General features: G+C 35.9%; 2 protein-coding genes across 2 annotated transcripts in view; both read left to right on the forward strand.

Moving 5' to 3' along the window:
• Window positions 1-733: 733 nt before the first annotated feature.
• Window positions 734-1,556, forward strand: LOC129247718 (uncharacterized). The gene is made up of 2 exons (XM_054886976.1): window positions 734-973; window positions 1,031-1,556. Exons 1-2 carry the CDS (start codon window positions 808-810, stop codon window positions 1,525-1,527), a joined length of 663 nt encoding a protein of 220 aa, XP_054742951.1. The 5' UTR covers window positions 734-807; the 3' UTR covers window positions 1,528-1,556.
• A 2,574-nt stretch (window positions 1,557-4,130) lies between these two features.
• The window catches only part of LOC129249091 (heart- and neural crest derivatives-expressed protein 2), a 36,983-nt gene continuing 24,553 nt past the window's right edge, over window positions 4,131-16,560 (forward strand). Inside the window, exons 1-3 of the mRNA XM_054888718.1 lie at window positions 4,131-4,236; window positions 12,094-12,237; window positions 12,573-12,769. Coding sequence (XP_054744693.1) covers window positions 4,131-4,236; window positions 12,094-12,237; window positions 12,573-12,769 — 447 coding nt within the window. The remainder of the gene's footprint in view (window positions 4,237-12,093; window positions 12,238-12,572; window positions 12,770-16,560) is intronic.

Genomic DNA, 16,560 nt, shown 5'->3' on the forward strand with positions numbered 1-16,560 from the left:
GTAGCTAATACGTGTTTTTTTTTAATTAATATCAGCGCATTTTCTTGTGTACCTTGGGTTTACGCAATACCCCACCAATTAAAAATATTGTTACGTTCTTCTCCAAAATAAAACGCCTCTCCATAACTCCGCTGAGTTCGATCACTGGATTGCTAAATAAAAGCTACAAACAAAAGCAACACAACTTGCTTGCTTTATTTAGTTTCAATTCTTAATCAATTTACTTTACGTTTACACGTTTGCACGCTCAACTTAAGATCCATGGTTTTATACGCATGCACATTTGGTTATATACATATCTTAATATCTAATATCTCGTATTTTCTGGCGACTTCTATTTCTTTGCGGATTATAAAGAAGTCTCAAATGACCTTCACTAAATCTTTCGGAGTTCATAGCAGCATCGAATCGATCCTTCACCTTCACCAAAACAATATTAAAAGTTGGATAACTCTCATCTTTCCGCATGCATTAACAATCATCATATATAAATAAACGAAATTTTCCCAAAAAATTTGACCACGAGATAAATTTAAGAAATACAGTTATTATTGTGCATTATAAATTTTACTAATTTTATTATGCACAACTTAGCAAGTTTGCGTCAAAAGAAAGCGAAAACAATGCTTGTAGACAGGACTTAACTGAGAGAATGCGCGTAACTAGTCAATACGTTTGGATAACAAAAGTACTCGGTATCACACAAAAAGTATCGAGTAAAGTCTTGTATTTTCTTTTATTGGCTCATCCCTGAATGAAAATCTAACTTATTTATTACTTAAGTTTTAAAGAGGTTTGGCAGAAGATATGGAGTTTCAAGAGTCACCTGAAGTAAATGAATTGAACGAAAAAGTCAAACTTAGGCGAGAGGCACGAATTAGAAAAATTCTTGACAATGCCAAGAGCCGATTGGAGAAACTAAACATGCGGCAAAGCGGTGTCGGTGATACTGATTTACTTAATGAACGTTCCGGTAAACATAGTTCTTGATTTTACATACTAAATATTCAATGTTCTCTTATATTTTAAGGTGCTCACACTCAAGAAGCTTGCGAATTTTCGGACCCAGAGGTTGAACCGGATATTCCAGAACATTTACAAATGCCATTTCAATTTCAACAATTTGAAGACACATTCAAAGGATTCGAAACTACGATTAACCATGAAGATACTTGCGAGAAAGAAAACTCGTTTTTAAAATATAAGCTGCATGTTGTGTTAGCAGTTACCGTCGCTTATATTGTATCCTTAATTCTAAATGGAAGTGAAGGAAAAACATTTTTTGTGATTATACCAGTGGCACTGGTGATTATATCGGATCTCACAATTTTCAATCAACAAAAACAACAAAATCCCATGATCAATATGTTGGTTATTTTTGGTATTAGATCTCAAGAAATTTCACATGCTTTCAATGTTGTGTCAAAAATGCAGAATATTGTGACGGACTTATCAATTTTCATTTTTTATTTTTGCCTAGCTACATGTTGTGGCAATCAATTTGTCCACCTAGCCGATGTTATATAAATTTAAAACATAATGTTAAAATTTGTAAATGATTTCGTCCATTATTTTGAAGCTTGTGGGACTAATTATTCGTATGGAGAAATGCAGCTTGTTTATTTCGGAAATTATAGGCTAAAAAAATTCGCACGGTTTAAACCAAGGCATTGAATCAATCGCCTTACGTACAATTTGACGACTCATCCAAATGTTGCGTTCGACATATTCCACACGGCGGTCGGTTCTACGTGACCGGAACGATGTGGGCACGGACAGCTACTTCAGCAATACGCAATATTGATTATAGCAACGAACTCACGAATGAGTGAACACAGAAGGTTTTCTGAACAAAGGTGAGAAACCAGTGCGATAGTACTGTAAACATGTGTGTTTCACTAGACAGGGCTAGTATACCGTTACCACCTTCATGAACTCCCGTCCTGTGAATGCCGTAATCGGAGTCCAACCACCACCTATTGCAGATGAAGAGCTCCAGCTTCCCCGTGAGACTCGTGTAACACTGGCACAACTACGTTCTGTATACTGTAGCAGGTTAAACTCCTACATATCCAGAATCGACCCCGACTTACCAAACACATGTCCGGCATGTGAAGGTACCCCGCACGACACTAACCACCTCTTCACATGCCCCCTTAAACCGACTCATCTAACCTCCCTCTCCCTCTGGACCCAACCTGTCGAAACAGCATGTTTCCTGGGCCTACCCCTAGATGAGCTAGACGAAGACGAACGATGATGTGCCTAAACTGACAGGGCTACCTATGCTGTTAAAACAACGACAACAACAACTACTGTAAACATGTAGAAATGCGGCATACAACGCTGCATAGTTATCATGGGGTTCTTACCGGAGCTGGATGGCTCCTCTAGTGAAGACACTCTCGACTAGATCCAAGCCAAGAACTAGAGAGTTCTCAATAGAGGCCGCAGGAGGTAAGTTTTGGAAATAGCCATCGCCATTGGCCCACTGCACGCTGACATAATTCGGCAGCGGGGCTACTACCTCAAATATGGGTTTAGTAAAAAGAGTCTCAGACCAAAAGCCAAGCCTTCCAAATCGGGAAAGCCACTAGTAGTGATAAGAGGATGACTAAAAAAATCCTTGATGATCTAAGGCGGTGAAGGTAGCGCGTAGGCAACTACCTGAAGACACCATGCCGCCTCTCCGAGAAGGAGAGCCCGGGCGGAAGAAAAAGCCGTCTTGCTGATATGCAGTAAAGGAAGGAAGGTGGCTGTTCGTGGCCACACAACCGCAAGTAATGCCTTCTCACGTAGTAACTACTAACAATGCGAGACATCTCAAATGTTTCTCGGCGAACCTTAACCATGCCTACTTAACCTGATGTTCTGTGCAGAAAGTGCACGGGAGAAGACTTAGGGCTATCCTTCATCAGAGAGTCATGGATTGTTAATAACTAAAGGCATAAACACAACTAATGGTAAGTTAATTTATGCCAATAGTCCTCGCCCAAGAATGGCGATGCGGGAAAAACCCGACAATTAATTGTTAAAAAAAATGGAAATTTTTGAAAAAAAAAAATGGAAATTTTTGAAAAAAAAAAATGGAAATTTTTGAAAAAAAAATCTTTCGATCACGCACGAGTTTTTTATGTCACCAGTTCAAAAAACATAATTTTGAGAAAAACGCATTTAAAGTTTTGCCCGATTCCGAGCCCGGGCTCGAGCGCCCTTTGTTAATTGTTGAATAACTCGAAAAGTATTTGTCGGATTGACTTCAAATTTTCGCACAATATTTTTTAGATATTATACTTTACTTTTTTTTTATATTAATTCTGACTACCCTTAACCCCTTAAAAATGAAAAGGTTTCACGGTTGAGGTATCATAATAACTTTTTTATGTATGCATTATTTGAAAAAATATATTTTCTAAAGAAACCAAAAAACGATTTTATATAAATACATACATCTAATTTTTTAGACATATAATATTTTTACATTAACAATTAAAGATAACATTTCAACATTTAAATTAAAACAAGTTAAAAAAGATTCCATGGTTTTATAAAACTTAAATTTTTTGTACATGTTTACGCAGATATACTTCAAACTTTATTGATTCGACTTTTTTTAATTCTATCATTTAATTGGGCAATTTTAAATATGAGCGTTTTCGAGTAATAATTTTTGGCGTGGAATGCCCCGTACTTCAGAATATGCACTCTCGTCGTATCAACCCTCTAAAATAAGACGATTGAAATAACATCACTGAGCCAACGAGTAAAACATTTGGAATATTCGTTCACCCACATGCATACTTATATGAAATTATATATGCATGTGTGTGCTTTGTATCAACTCAAATCCACCAATCAATTCCATTCGTAGCCATAAGAACGCGGTGATTGGCCAAATTGGATAGGGCATGTAGAACAAGCCCAGTGATTATATTTTGGAGTTGAAAATTCGAACTACGTGTTGTACAAGTTTTAATATCCCTCTCAATTGCTTTTGAATTCTTTTAAGAATACTTGCGCGCGAACGTCGGAAAATAAAAGCGGATATGCAATTTTGAAATAAACACGAGAAGTTTGTTTTGTTAAATTTCCAAATATATAAACAAAGTCTTGTTAAGTAATAATAATCAATGGCCAGATACGATTCCCAAATTTGTCGGGACTCGCCTAACTGTTACAACAGTGAAAATATATATTTCAACGATTTGCGGCTTAATGATGTTTCGATTATGGAGCGTACGTGATTCTAAAATTGCTAAAGGCATTTATAGTGAAACATTGTATATGTATATATTTACATACGTATACTAAATACATATATTGTATGCATATATATGTATGTATTAAATACTTTATAAAAATATTTGTGTGTATATCGGGTACCAAAAAAAATATTATAAAATTTTAAGTGAAGTGAATACATACAAACCAACATTTACTGGAATTGCACATATATTTGCGTCTACAAAACGATGGCTTAGTGAAATTTTAATAAAGCCCAAATTGTAAAACAAGGGGGAAATGTGATTAGTTTTATATCTGTATGTATGTATATGAATATTCGGTACAAGTCTACATACAGCCATGGTCATATAAAGAGCACATTTACACTTTGGAAGCTAAGAGTTGAATATGTTTTTAAATAATTATTTTTTTTTGTGGGGAAAAAACCACATAAAAAATAAAAAACTTATTTACTTCCACTTTAAAACAGAAAAATGGTCATAAAGAATTTCAGTTCTGATTTAATTTACGATAACGTTGATAACTCACGAAACCTCTTGGACACATAAATAGCACATCCTAAAAAATTCCAAATAAATGCAAAAATAGTAAACAAACTAGATAGTTAAGTAATAATATTGCTTTACCAGATTAGTATTTTGTACTTTATCCACCGTTTTTGATTACTTCTTCAAGCCGTCGCTCCATGCTTTCTACAAGCTTGCGGCATCTTTCCTTTGGAATCGAGTACCAAGCCTCCTCCTTTTTTTTAGCGATTTTCACCTTAACGCCAATCCACAAATTTTCTATTGGATTGAGATCAGGGCTCTGCGCCGGCCAATCCAGTACATTAATTTTTTCTCTTCTGAGCCATTGCTTTACTGTCTTTGCAGTATGTTTTGGATCATTGTCCTGCATAAATGTCCAATTTAATGGCATAAACTTAAACACAAATGCCGTGTTTAATCGTCTTTTTTGTGAACCTAGGATTCAGCGCTTGATTTTTTGGAACACGTACAATAGTTTTTCCATCTGGTCCCATCCTATTTATTTTGGTTTCGTCGGTCCAAAGTACGTTTTTCAAAAACTGAATAGATTTGTCTTTGTGGGGTTTTGCAAAGGCAAGTCGGTGTTTGATATGTCTTTTTGAGAGGAGTGGGTTTTCTGTTTATGCGGCCTAACAGCTGGGCTTCGTTAAGTCGCCTTTCTACAAGCTTTCTGGACACCTGTAGACCAGATTCTTCGTTTATTTCAAGCATTATTTGCCGTGCCGACTTAGAAGGATCTGCTTTGCTCTTGCGTATTATAGCTCTATCCGGCTTTGGTTTTCTTTTCGTATGTTCCCAAATTTTTTCATCCAAACTGTTTTTCCCAAGACTTTTTTCCCAAAAGTCATTTTTCCCAAAACTTTTGTTCGGATTTTAATTGAATTGGGAAAAATGGTTTTGGGAAAATTGGTTTGGGAGTTATTTTATTGGGAAGAAAAGTTGTGGGAAAAATGACTTTTGGGAAAAATGGATTGGGAAAAGTGTACGGTAACCGGGTAGGTAGGTGAAATGGTTGAAGTGCCACTTTGGCAAGTAACACTAAATAAAGCCTTTTTCACTCCATTATAAGAATTTCAGCAGACAGGTAATAATGCGTTGTTCTATCGTGTAAAATTGAAGATCTGTTTACCTGACTAATGTTAAAGATGACATAAAACAGGTACCGTCTAGGAATTATTCACTACTGGCATCTAGGTGCCACTTTTAAAAGACCCTTTAGTAGCGGGTGCATTTTGCTCGAGTTCAGGCGAAACTCGCAACTTACTCCCCCATTTATTACCGATAGATCTACACATCTGTAACTAGCTGTCAGGCTGAAAGAAATGCTGCGGAGCTGGACCACTAGCAAGATCCCTCTCCGAGGACCATCATTTGCTAATATTACTAATAACTACCTATTATTGTGCTTTCACTTCACAAAATATTTCTATGTGGTATTACTATCTTGGAGAAGGAGGCGAATTTTTAGAGATTTTGATGCAGAAATTTACACCGACGGGTCCAAGATGGACTACTGCAGCAGGGCAGAATTCTATTCCGAATACCTACAATTACCTAGGCAATACACCTTCCAGACTAAGCTAGGATATTCCAGGCATAATTGCTAGCAATCAGGGTAGTATGCAAGATTATCTCGGACATCAGGCAAGCTGGAGCCGGACCGCCAAGTTGATATAAAAGCGGTAAATACAGACTTTGTAACTTCCAATCTTGTAATGCAGTGCATAGAGGAACTCAGCTCGTTCAGTGAGTTAATGACTAGATTAAGTCAGCATTTCAAGTAGACGATGGAAGATCCTACCAACCCCTGCGATGCCCAGGAAGACATGACATGACTATAACGCACAAAAGACCAAACAACTGCTGTGTATGGGCGGCCCGATATATCAAGACTAACGGCGGTTCTTACAGGACACTAGAAGGTAGGGGAGCACGCGAGGAGGTTAACTAGATGTGGCAACTCGTATTTTTGGTAACATCTTGTATGTCCTCTGACATATATAGTTTGTGTTAGTTCCCCATTCCTTCGGTATTGGTCTCAGACGTTTCACGAATGTTCATGATTCGTCACAATACTATTGCTTATGCACGGAATATGGTCACTGGCTCCTGTCGTTTGTTTTGCTCCAGGACACCCCATTCTCATATGGGAAGCTATAGCGCGATGATGGCTGAGATATCTCGCCCGGAAGAAAAGCACATACGCTCAGCTCAACCCAGCTCTATCTTAGCTTTATTAAGGGTTTGGATGGGATGAGTATGGGTCACGAAAAACCATGAGGTCGAAGTGCAAACCTCATTTTCCTTGTTTATTCCCTATGCAAGTATATGCGAGTAAAACTAACCGTTTATAGTTGAAAAGGTAAATTCCTCCTCTTTGCATTTTGTAATAATCAGAATAGTACTTTTTGAGTTACAGGCGTTTAAATTAATACATTAGGACATTTTCAAATTTTTCGAAAGTGGATAATTTTTATTTACTTATTTATTGTATAAAAAAAATTAAAAATGTTAAAATGAATATACAAAGCACAAGAGCGTTCAAATTGGGCAAAAAATGTAAAATTTATGACAAATGCTTAAAGTAGTGTAAACTGCGTGGGAAAGTTTGAAAAATGTGGTTTTGAGAAAAACCTCTCAAAGTGTTACGAGCAGCTCTAAAGCGCGACAGTTACCAATTTTTTTTCTTAAGGACCCACTGATTTGTTGTTTTAGGAAAAAAAAAACATCAAAAATCTATTACTCCAAAATCCTGAGTGTTGTTGTATTTTACCCATAATTTCACTTTTGTACGATTTTTGAATACAAAAAATTATTCGCGGAATACAACGGAACTATTTATATTTTTTTTTATATATTGTGCATTCGAAAAGTGATTTTAATCGCGGATAGAAGCACGTGTTGTTAAAAAATAAAATGGAATCTTCGAACGCGTAGTAAAAATGCAACAACTGCTGCTGCAGAAATAAACACTGTTCACGGAGAGGATACCGTGAGTGTAAGGACTGCACAAAAGTGGTTTTCAAAATTCCGAAGTGGTAACTGCGATTTGGAGTATGTCCCGCGCACTGATCGTCCTGAAGTCTTTAACTCCGACGCCTTGCTCGAACTCGTGTAAGCTGAGCCAAATTTGACAGTCGATATGATAGCTCAGAGGTTAAATTCGTCGCATGAAACAGTTCACAGGCACCTGGTTCAGTTGGGAAAGGTTTCAAAGCTGAGAAAATGGGTTCCGCATAGACCTTCCATCGCCAACCTTCAGCAGAGAGTGAATGTGTGTTCTCAGCTGCTGCAACGGCTTGAAAATGAAAGTTTTTTGAACTGTATCGTTACTGGTGATGAAAAATGGGTCCTTTACAATAATCATGGTTGCAAACGCCAATGGTTAGATAAAGATGAAACACCAGAACCGACCCTTAGAGAGGCGTTCACCGCAAGAAGATTCTCCTGTCTATTTGGTGTCTATATGACCGGTCTTGTTTATTATGAACTTCTGAAACTAAACCAGACGATAACTGCTGATTATTATTCCCATCAGCTATCAACAAAAATCGACCGTCTTTAGTGAATAGACGCAAAGTTTTGTTTCACCACGACAACGGAAGACCTCATACCGCAAGGCAAACATTAGGCAAGCTGAACGAGCTCGGATGGGAGCTAATGCCGCATCCACCATACTCTCCGGATATTGCACCTTGTGATTATCACCTTGTCCGTGGACTTCAATCCCATATGAGTAACAAGAACTACTGCTCAAAAGAAGCTATATAAAGGGATATCGAAGCGTATTTTGGCTCCAAGGAAAACAAATTTTTTTGAGCAGAGAATTAAAAATTTGCCTTAACGTTGAGAAGACATTGTAAATAATGAAGAAAAATATATTATTGATTAATAAATACTTTAAACATCTTTTTTATTAATTTTAAAACCACCTTTAAAAAACGCACGAACTTATGGACTGACCTTATATATTATTCCAAAATTACTGTGATTAACGAATTTTCTGAGTTTTCGAAATAGGCGTACATTCGTTATATTGGACGACCACTGCAATACAAATAACGTTACAGTAGAAACTCGATTTTTGCTCATAGTCGATACTTGCGACACAATTTTTTTCACTGCTGCGTACTCAGTACTTGCGACATTAGAAAATGTTTACCTTGATACTTGCAGCATTTTTTGTTTTGTCTTTCTGTTTTGCTGTTTTTGCGTTGTATTTTTGCGTATAAAGCTCGAGGAAGTCGACATTTCTGGTAATGACATGTTTGCATTAAATCAACTGAATGAATTTAGGGGAAGTACCATCTAATTAATTTGCTGACGAAATGATATGGCCTCTGGAGACGGTCCAGCATGCTTGACTGAGCTTTGTGTGTGTTAGTGCAGTCGGGTGTCGTCGTGTCACACATACTTGTTGTCGGCTTTTGAATGATGAAAATCAAAAATTTTAGATATTAGCGTCAATCAGCCGACACGCACACATATAAAGTTCTTGTCAAACAATGCTTGACCGTGACCAGAGGCCAATAGTTTTGCGTTAACTTTTGCCGGGCGTGGTCTCATAATAGCAAGGAGAAAATTTACGCTGCCTACAATAAAAGAAAAAGCTCATATTCTGAACAAATTTAATGCAGGAATTTCTATTAATGCATTAGCTAAAAACTTTCATATGTATATATGTAGCAACAATAACTCGTATTAAAGGGTTAGAGGTAGTCAGAGGCCCGAAAAATGATGAAATTTAATAATTTTTGTTTGCTAGTCAATTGCTTTATTTTTCAAAAAAAAAAAAACAGAAAAAAATAATAATTGTAAAAGTTATCACCAAACACCTAACAGAAGTGTACGCGCCAATTATTTATTTATTTTTTTTTTTTAAGTTATCACTGTTTGTATGGAGCCCGTTTCTCCAGAAGTCCCTTGCGGTGATCATCACAAGTCCTCGGAGATTCATCTAAAATCATTCGGACAAAAGCAGTTAGTTTTATTAATAGATAATCTTGTGCCGGACCGAAGCTTTTTTTCAAAATTAACAATATGGCGGCCTCAGGAAATAATTTTCAGATTTTCGAGAAAAAAACCTACAATTAATTGTTTAAAAAAATCGAATTTAAAAAAAAAAATCCTTCGATCAGGCACGAGATTTTTATGTTTTTCAAAAGCAGTATAAATTTTATTGAAATCTACCAAGCGGTTTTTAAGTTACAGTGATCACCATTTCAAAAAACATAGTTTTGAGAAAAACGCACTTAAAGTTTTGCTATCGATCTATCGATTTATGTAGCGCCCGAGCGCCCGAGCGCCCTTTGTTAATTGTTGACAATCTCGAAAAGTGTTTGTCGGATTCTGTTCAAATTTTCACACAATATTTTTAATATTTAAGAAAATGCAAAAAAATCCAGTTTTTTGAAAATTCTGACTACCCCTAACCCCTTAAAAAATGAACAGTCCATGAAGAAGTTTGTTACACGATCTGAATTTTGTCCAGATAAAAGGAAAACTCTTAAGATTTCTGAGTTTCCAAAAATGGAAAAGGCGTTGTTCAATTGACTTGCGGATCAAAAGGCCAACAATTTACCAATTACAAGTGATATGCCAAAAAAGAGAAAACCAAGTTGGAGGCTTCCACGCTAGCAACGGTTAGGTTGCAAACTTTTAAAAGAGGCATGGCACCATCGATGGGTACAAATTTGAAAAACTAATATCAAATAAGAGTGACTGCATGCACCTATTTTTGGGCAAATTTAACAAAACATTTATGGATTTAAGTTTGACAAAAGAGCAGATACGAGTATACAATGCCGATGACTCCTTTATTTTGGAAGCTCTTACCCGATAAAAGTCCTGTGCGCTTAAAAGAAACCTTGGCTCCGGAGCATACATAAGATCAGCAAGGAGAGAATAACAACGTTCCTTGCTGAGCTCAAATAAAAACGACAGGAGCTTTGTTCTGATAGGTAGGTAGGTAGGTATAGTGGTTGTCTGTTGACAAAATAGTCCCCTATGGCATCGATACATTGTTTTGCGTGATCTAAAAGCTTTTCGAAAAAGTGTTTTAGGTCATTGTTCGGAATGTCCTTCAGGATGTCGGTACAAGCCTTTTGGATGGCCTCTACGGACGCAAAACGTTTTCCTTTCACGGCAAAATGCAATTTTCCGAATAGGTAGAAGTCACAGGGAGCCATATCAGTTGAATATGGTGAGTGATTAATGGTTAAAATGCGATTTCTAGTCAAAAAATCAGTCACTAGAGTGGATCGATGAGATGGTGCCTTATTATGCAATAAGCGCCAGCTTCCTCCTTCGCGGTATTCAGGGCGAATTCGACGAATTCGATGCAACAAACGCTTTAAAACGCCAAGAAAGCAAATTGCATTGACGGTTTGGCCCGTTGGCACAAACTCCCTTGGAATCGTAAAAACAAATGAGCATCGACTTGGTTTTTGACTTCTCCAAACGCGATTTTTTGGGTGGTGGCTCGTCTAGGGCCTTCCATTCGGCACTTTGACGCTTAGTTTCAGGTTCATGTTGGAAACACCACGTTTAATTAGCAGTTGCAATGTTGTAAAGGAAGTTCTCCCCTTTTCTCGCCTCTTTAGTGAGGTCTTCCGAATGTTGAATGCTGAGCAATTTTGGTCCTCAGTTAACGTATGCGGAATGAAACGTGCACACACCATTCATATGCCCAAATTATCATTTCAAATGCGATAAATCGATGTTTTGGAGATATTCAACTCCGATTCCAATTCAACTCAATTCAATGCAATTCCAATGATGATTTCGGTTTATTTTTGATAATATTATAAACAATTTCGATGGTGTTTTCGATGATTACTGATTTTGGGCGATGGGTGATGTTCATTGTTTATATTTATGTCTTTACAACCATCTCTGAAACGTGTAAATTACTCATGAACTCTGGCACGAGATAGACAATCATCGCCACAAACCTTTTTCATCGATTCAAATGTTTCGGTAAACATTTTACCGATTTTAAAACTAAATTTGATATTAGCTCTTTTTTCGAAACTCATTTTTGTACCGATGACACAAACATACCGACCCTTTCGACGCAATAACTTCGCTTCCACTGAGCCAAATGTTACCAAGCTTTCACTGAAAGTCAGCTAGGGATGTAACGCACTAACTCATTAAAAAAATCGCTATGAAAAACATTTTTATAACGCCAGTCTTGTTTATTTTGGACTTCACCTTGTATATGTATATGCAATTATATACATATATGAATGATTAATAAAGCAAATACATACATATGTATTATATAAATACTGGAACTTATGTTTTTTAATTATTCTAGAACAATGGAATGCGTCATACTGTTCTGACTCGAGTAACAATCCAAGCTGTTATATAACGAATGCATGTACGGCAGCTAATTTGTCTTCAAACACATTTTACCGATCACCACAATATTGTTCTGGCTCATCGCCTAAATTCGATGGTAAGAAATAAATATTTAATAATACTACAAGAGGATGCCGTTGAGTTTAATTTAAATATTTTATTTACAAATAAAATAAATTAAAATTTAATAATTTATTGAAGTTAATTTATCTAATTATATCTTCCGATCGATACAAACATACATATTCATATATGTACATACGAGTATGTCATAGTTAGTGTTGCATAGAACCAGCAACTCTAAAGTTATGAAAATCACTTTGTTAATGCCATTGGATATATATGTATGTATATGTATGTATCTTGCATCCTTCCTAAAACTTTCTGCATACACATTTTTAATTCCTTTAATTTTTCGATATTTTTTTCAAGATGCAGGAAAAGACTTCCACGAGATTTTGCTCACACCCACTTCAGCGAAAGCAGTTGCTGTGCCTGCGGTACGTATAATTAAGAAAAGAAATACGGCCAACAAAAAAGAACGAAGAAGAACACAAAGTATCAACAACGCGTTTACTTGTTTACGGGAGAAAATACCTAATGTACCATCAGATACGAAATTATCCAAGGTAAATATACGAGTAGTGCACACTAATCTATTCAAGTAAACAACTGTAAGTATCCTATTGGAAAAACCTGAAGTATGGAACCAAACATGTACATACTCGATTCCGTTATTGCAAATATAGAAGTATACAGAAATATAGGGTCCTTCAAAAAAAAAGTATTCAAAATTTGTTAAATTATATGTAGCTGTCATGTTGCTAAGTTTTTGGTTAATTGTTTAGTGATGTATGGCATGTCACTATGGAAGTTATAGTGTTGAGCAATGTATGCAAATCATGTAATTTTTATTTCTAAATCAAAGTTCCATTCGTGCAACATTCCGAACATTACAACATTTTTATTTCGATGAGCGGATGTGAGAAAAAGCTTGGTTGTATTTCGAGAAAGTCTCAGTTTGGCGTGCATTTTCGTCGGTGGGTTCGGCAGCAAGTGGGTTCAATAGGACAGCGCTATGTGCCACACCGTCCCATTTATGTTACCGAAACGACGTAGATTTATATCCAGCCCAGCATAGGGAATATGTCGTCCCCTTAGTATAACAATAGCCTATGTGCTCATAGGCTATTATTTTTTTATTGAATTTTTGGATTCTCCATCGTCGATTTTATATGTGGTCAAAATTTTGTCAAATTCTAGTTCCACAAAGTGGGTCAAAACGTCAGTCAAAAAATAATAAATATTTACAGATATAACGAGATTTGAGTGAGAGCTACTTTCGACAAAAAGTTTGAAATTCATTTTCTCAAAACATCAAAAAATTTATAGGCTATTTTAATACTAAGGGGACGATGTTATGCTGGTACAATAACAACAACATGGCCATTCTTCACAAGCGACTTGAGGGCACAGCTATCCCGCATGACGGGATGATTTTACGCCTTAGCACTTTTTGTACGCAAATTGTGGACCTCGTCAAGCAACCGCACAAGATCAAGTAATAAGAAAACCGTGTATTTGTAATTGCGTACGCCACGTGACGTTAATAAAGTACGTGGCGTCACACTTTTGACGCTTTGCTTACATTCCATTGTTTGTTTGCAAGTTCAGAGTGACTTTGACAAATATAAGAATTAAAATAAAATGGGTGGTAACTAGATGTAAAAATAATGAGCGTTTGTTTGGTCTCCCGATAAACGAAAATGTCGGTAAATCTTTTTTGAATTTTGGCTTAACTTCGTTTCTCTGGACATTGAGAATTGGAGCTTGGGTTTAAAAACTTCTTCGCAAGCTGATAAGGGTGGGCTGTCCGTAACTTTTTTCAAAAACTGCCGGCTTTTGCTATTCCTCTCAAGCTAATTTTTAAGAAATCTCTATCTTCTAGAATTTTTATCAACGCTTGGAAAATCACAACTATTACTCTTACACAACTTACAATACTATTTTCAAAAGTGGCTAAAAGAATTATGTGTGCAATTACAAGCTGATCTCGAAGCTTTCTATTGTATCCAAACTTTTCGTAGGAGTTGTAAACGAAAAGAGGTACTTTGCGACTAAGAGCTTAATTTCGCCCAATCAACATGGATTTATCATGAGAAGGTCTACAGTTTCCAACCTAGCTGCTTTTGGTGAATATTGTTGTTCAACTTTTGCTGAAGGGTTTCAAGTCGATTGAACCTACCAAGGGTTTCTCATACAAATCTATTACGTAATGTAGCTTTGTTGGTTTTCTTTCAATGGTTCAAATCTAGTTTATCCGATAGACCATGTGTGGTAACCATTGAGTGTCAATGCTCGGAACCTTTCATTGCATCTTCAGGGGTGCCACGAGGCAGTATTTTAGGGCCTTTTCTCTGCGTTCTATTTATTAATGATATTAGATAATTTGAAAATATTTTCTGGGATTAGAAAAACTGAGGATGTTGCAATCGGAAATTAATGCGGTAATTAAACTGCATCTAAAGTAACTCTGGCATCTCTCTAAATATCAAGAAATACTTTCATGTTTCTCGGACCCTTACTTTTTATTTCCTTGTTGTGTTATCTGGAGGCCTTGCCATCAATTTGCAATTGAGATAATGAACGTTAAAACGTCTTTAAAATTCTCACATCCTATCCGGTACTACAATTCTCGTTACATTTTAATTTAAATACTTTAAGCCTCTAGAGTGTAGACTCCCGCTGTATTTTATTTTTAGTATAATTAAAGGATAAATTCTTGTTCATCGCTATAACGGAGCATTCACTTTCATATCTCTACTAGATCTCTACGCAACAATTACCCATTTCATCTTAAATTTCTTAACATGAATTATGCGCATAATTCCCCTACTACCCACGATCTAAAAAAATTCAATGAGATCTTGGGTTCTATTTTGAAGTCAAAGAATGAATTATAAATTTCTTAACTGGTCTGTAAAAACTGTAATTATGTTTTAGGCTCGAAATAAAGGAAGCAAAAACTGTAGCAAAACTGTTGTGATCACAGCATTGTTTTTTTTTTATTTTGTTTTTTTTTTTTTCTACTTCTACCATATTTTCTTTAGTTTGCTTTCCCTTTCACATGGCATAAAGTACATAATATATCGGTGGAAATTTGAAGGCCGCTTGATTTCATACTTAAGTCATAAAATGTTCTCTGAAAAAAAAAAATGAATGGATATATGTATGTATCATACATTACTTATTTTACTTTTTAAAGACTCTACATACAGAGTATTTCCAAAGGTGACGCCTAGAATAGAGAATAATTCCTGACGGTACCTTTTTTTATGTCATATTTGAAAAGATGTGCAATTTTACACGATAGAGCTAATGCGTTGCTTTATGCGTTATTTATGAAAATGGTTGATCTTTAAGATAAACATATCGCAAAACTCGAGAATTTTTTTGGTGAAAATAATTGTCCAAAAGAGTCGACAATTCAAAGGTTTGAGAAAAATATTTAAGAAACTAGTTCTGCCTAGGATAGAAAAAGAACTGGCAGAACATAAACTGAACGTTCTGTTGAGAATATTGCTGCTGTAGCGCAAAATGTTGCTGAACAACCTTGAACATCGATATCTCGACAACTAGATATTCATGAACCGACTGTTTAGCGGATTGTCATGGGGGGCATGTAAATTATTTAAATTTAATTTTTAAGAGCCGTGTTCTGAATAAATATAGTGAAACCTGAAAGAATCTAAATTTGTACACGTTTAAAATAACATCTAGGCACGTCTCTTGAAAGACCCATTAAAAGTTGAGAAGGATACAACACAGCGTTAGCCGAAATTGAATATAAAAGGCGCAGTTTTTAATCGGCCAATTTTCCTGTAGGGTATGTACACAGATACACTCGTAATCACTCAATGACCAAAATAAGCATACATATACATACTTCTACATATACATATACTTTTGTATATAGGGAGGTTGTTGTCCCCCCTTCACATTTTTGAATTTCCAATCAATACCCAAATATTAATTACCAGTTTCGTCATTTATTTTCAATTGAAAACACTGGAAGACCAATGTAATTAGTTGCTTTCAGGTTCTTTTCTAGTAAGAATTAGTCAGTAACTGAATTTCTGAGAATTTGTTAGCATTTGCTTTCAAAGAGAAAACTCTTCAAAAAGGTACACAAATACAAAATTTGCAAAGCTTTTAAGTTTTCATGACGCGCAATACAAAAAAAGTGAAAAGGTGGCAATTGCACCTTGATCTAAGTATATTTGTATAGTTGTTCACTATTCTTCTGTTAAGGGGTAACACCACTGTAGAAATTTCAAAAAATTAATTTTTTTTTATAAGCTTAAAAAATTCTTTGAACCTTTTAAAATACAGAACAAAAAGTTTTATACGTTACCGAAGT

Source organism: Anastrepha obliqua, chromosome 5 (genome assembly GCF_027943255.1).
Source record: "Anastrepha obliqua isolate idAnaObli1 chromosome 5, idAnaObli1_1.0, whole genome shotgun sequence".
NCBI classification, from domain to species: domain Eukaryota; kingdom Metazoa; phylum Arthropoda; class Insecta; order Diptera; family Tephritidae; genus Anastrepha; species Anastrepha obliqua.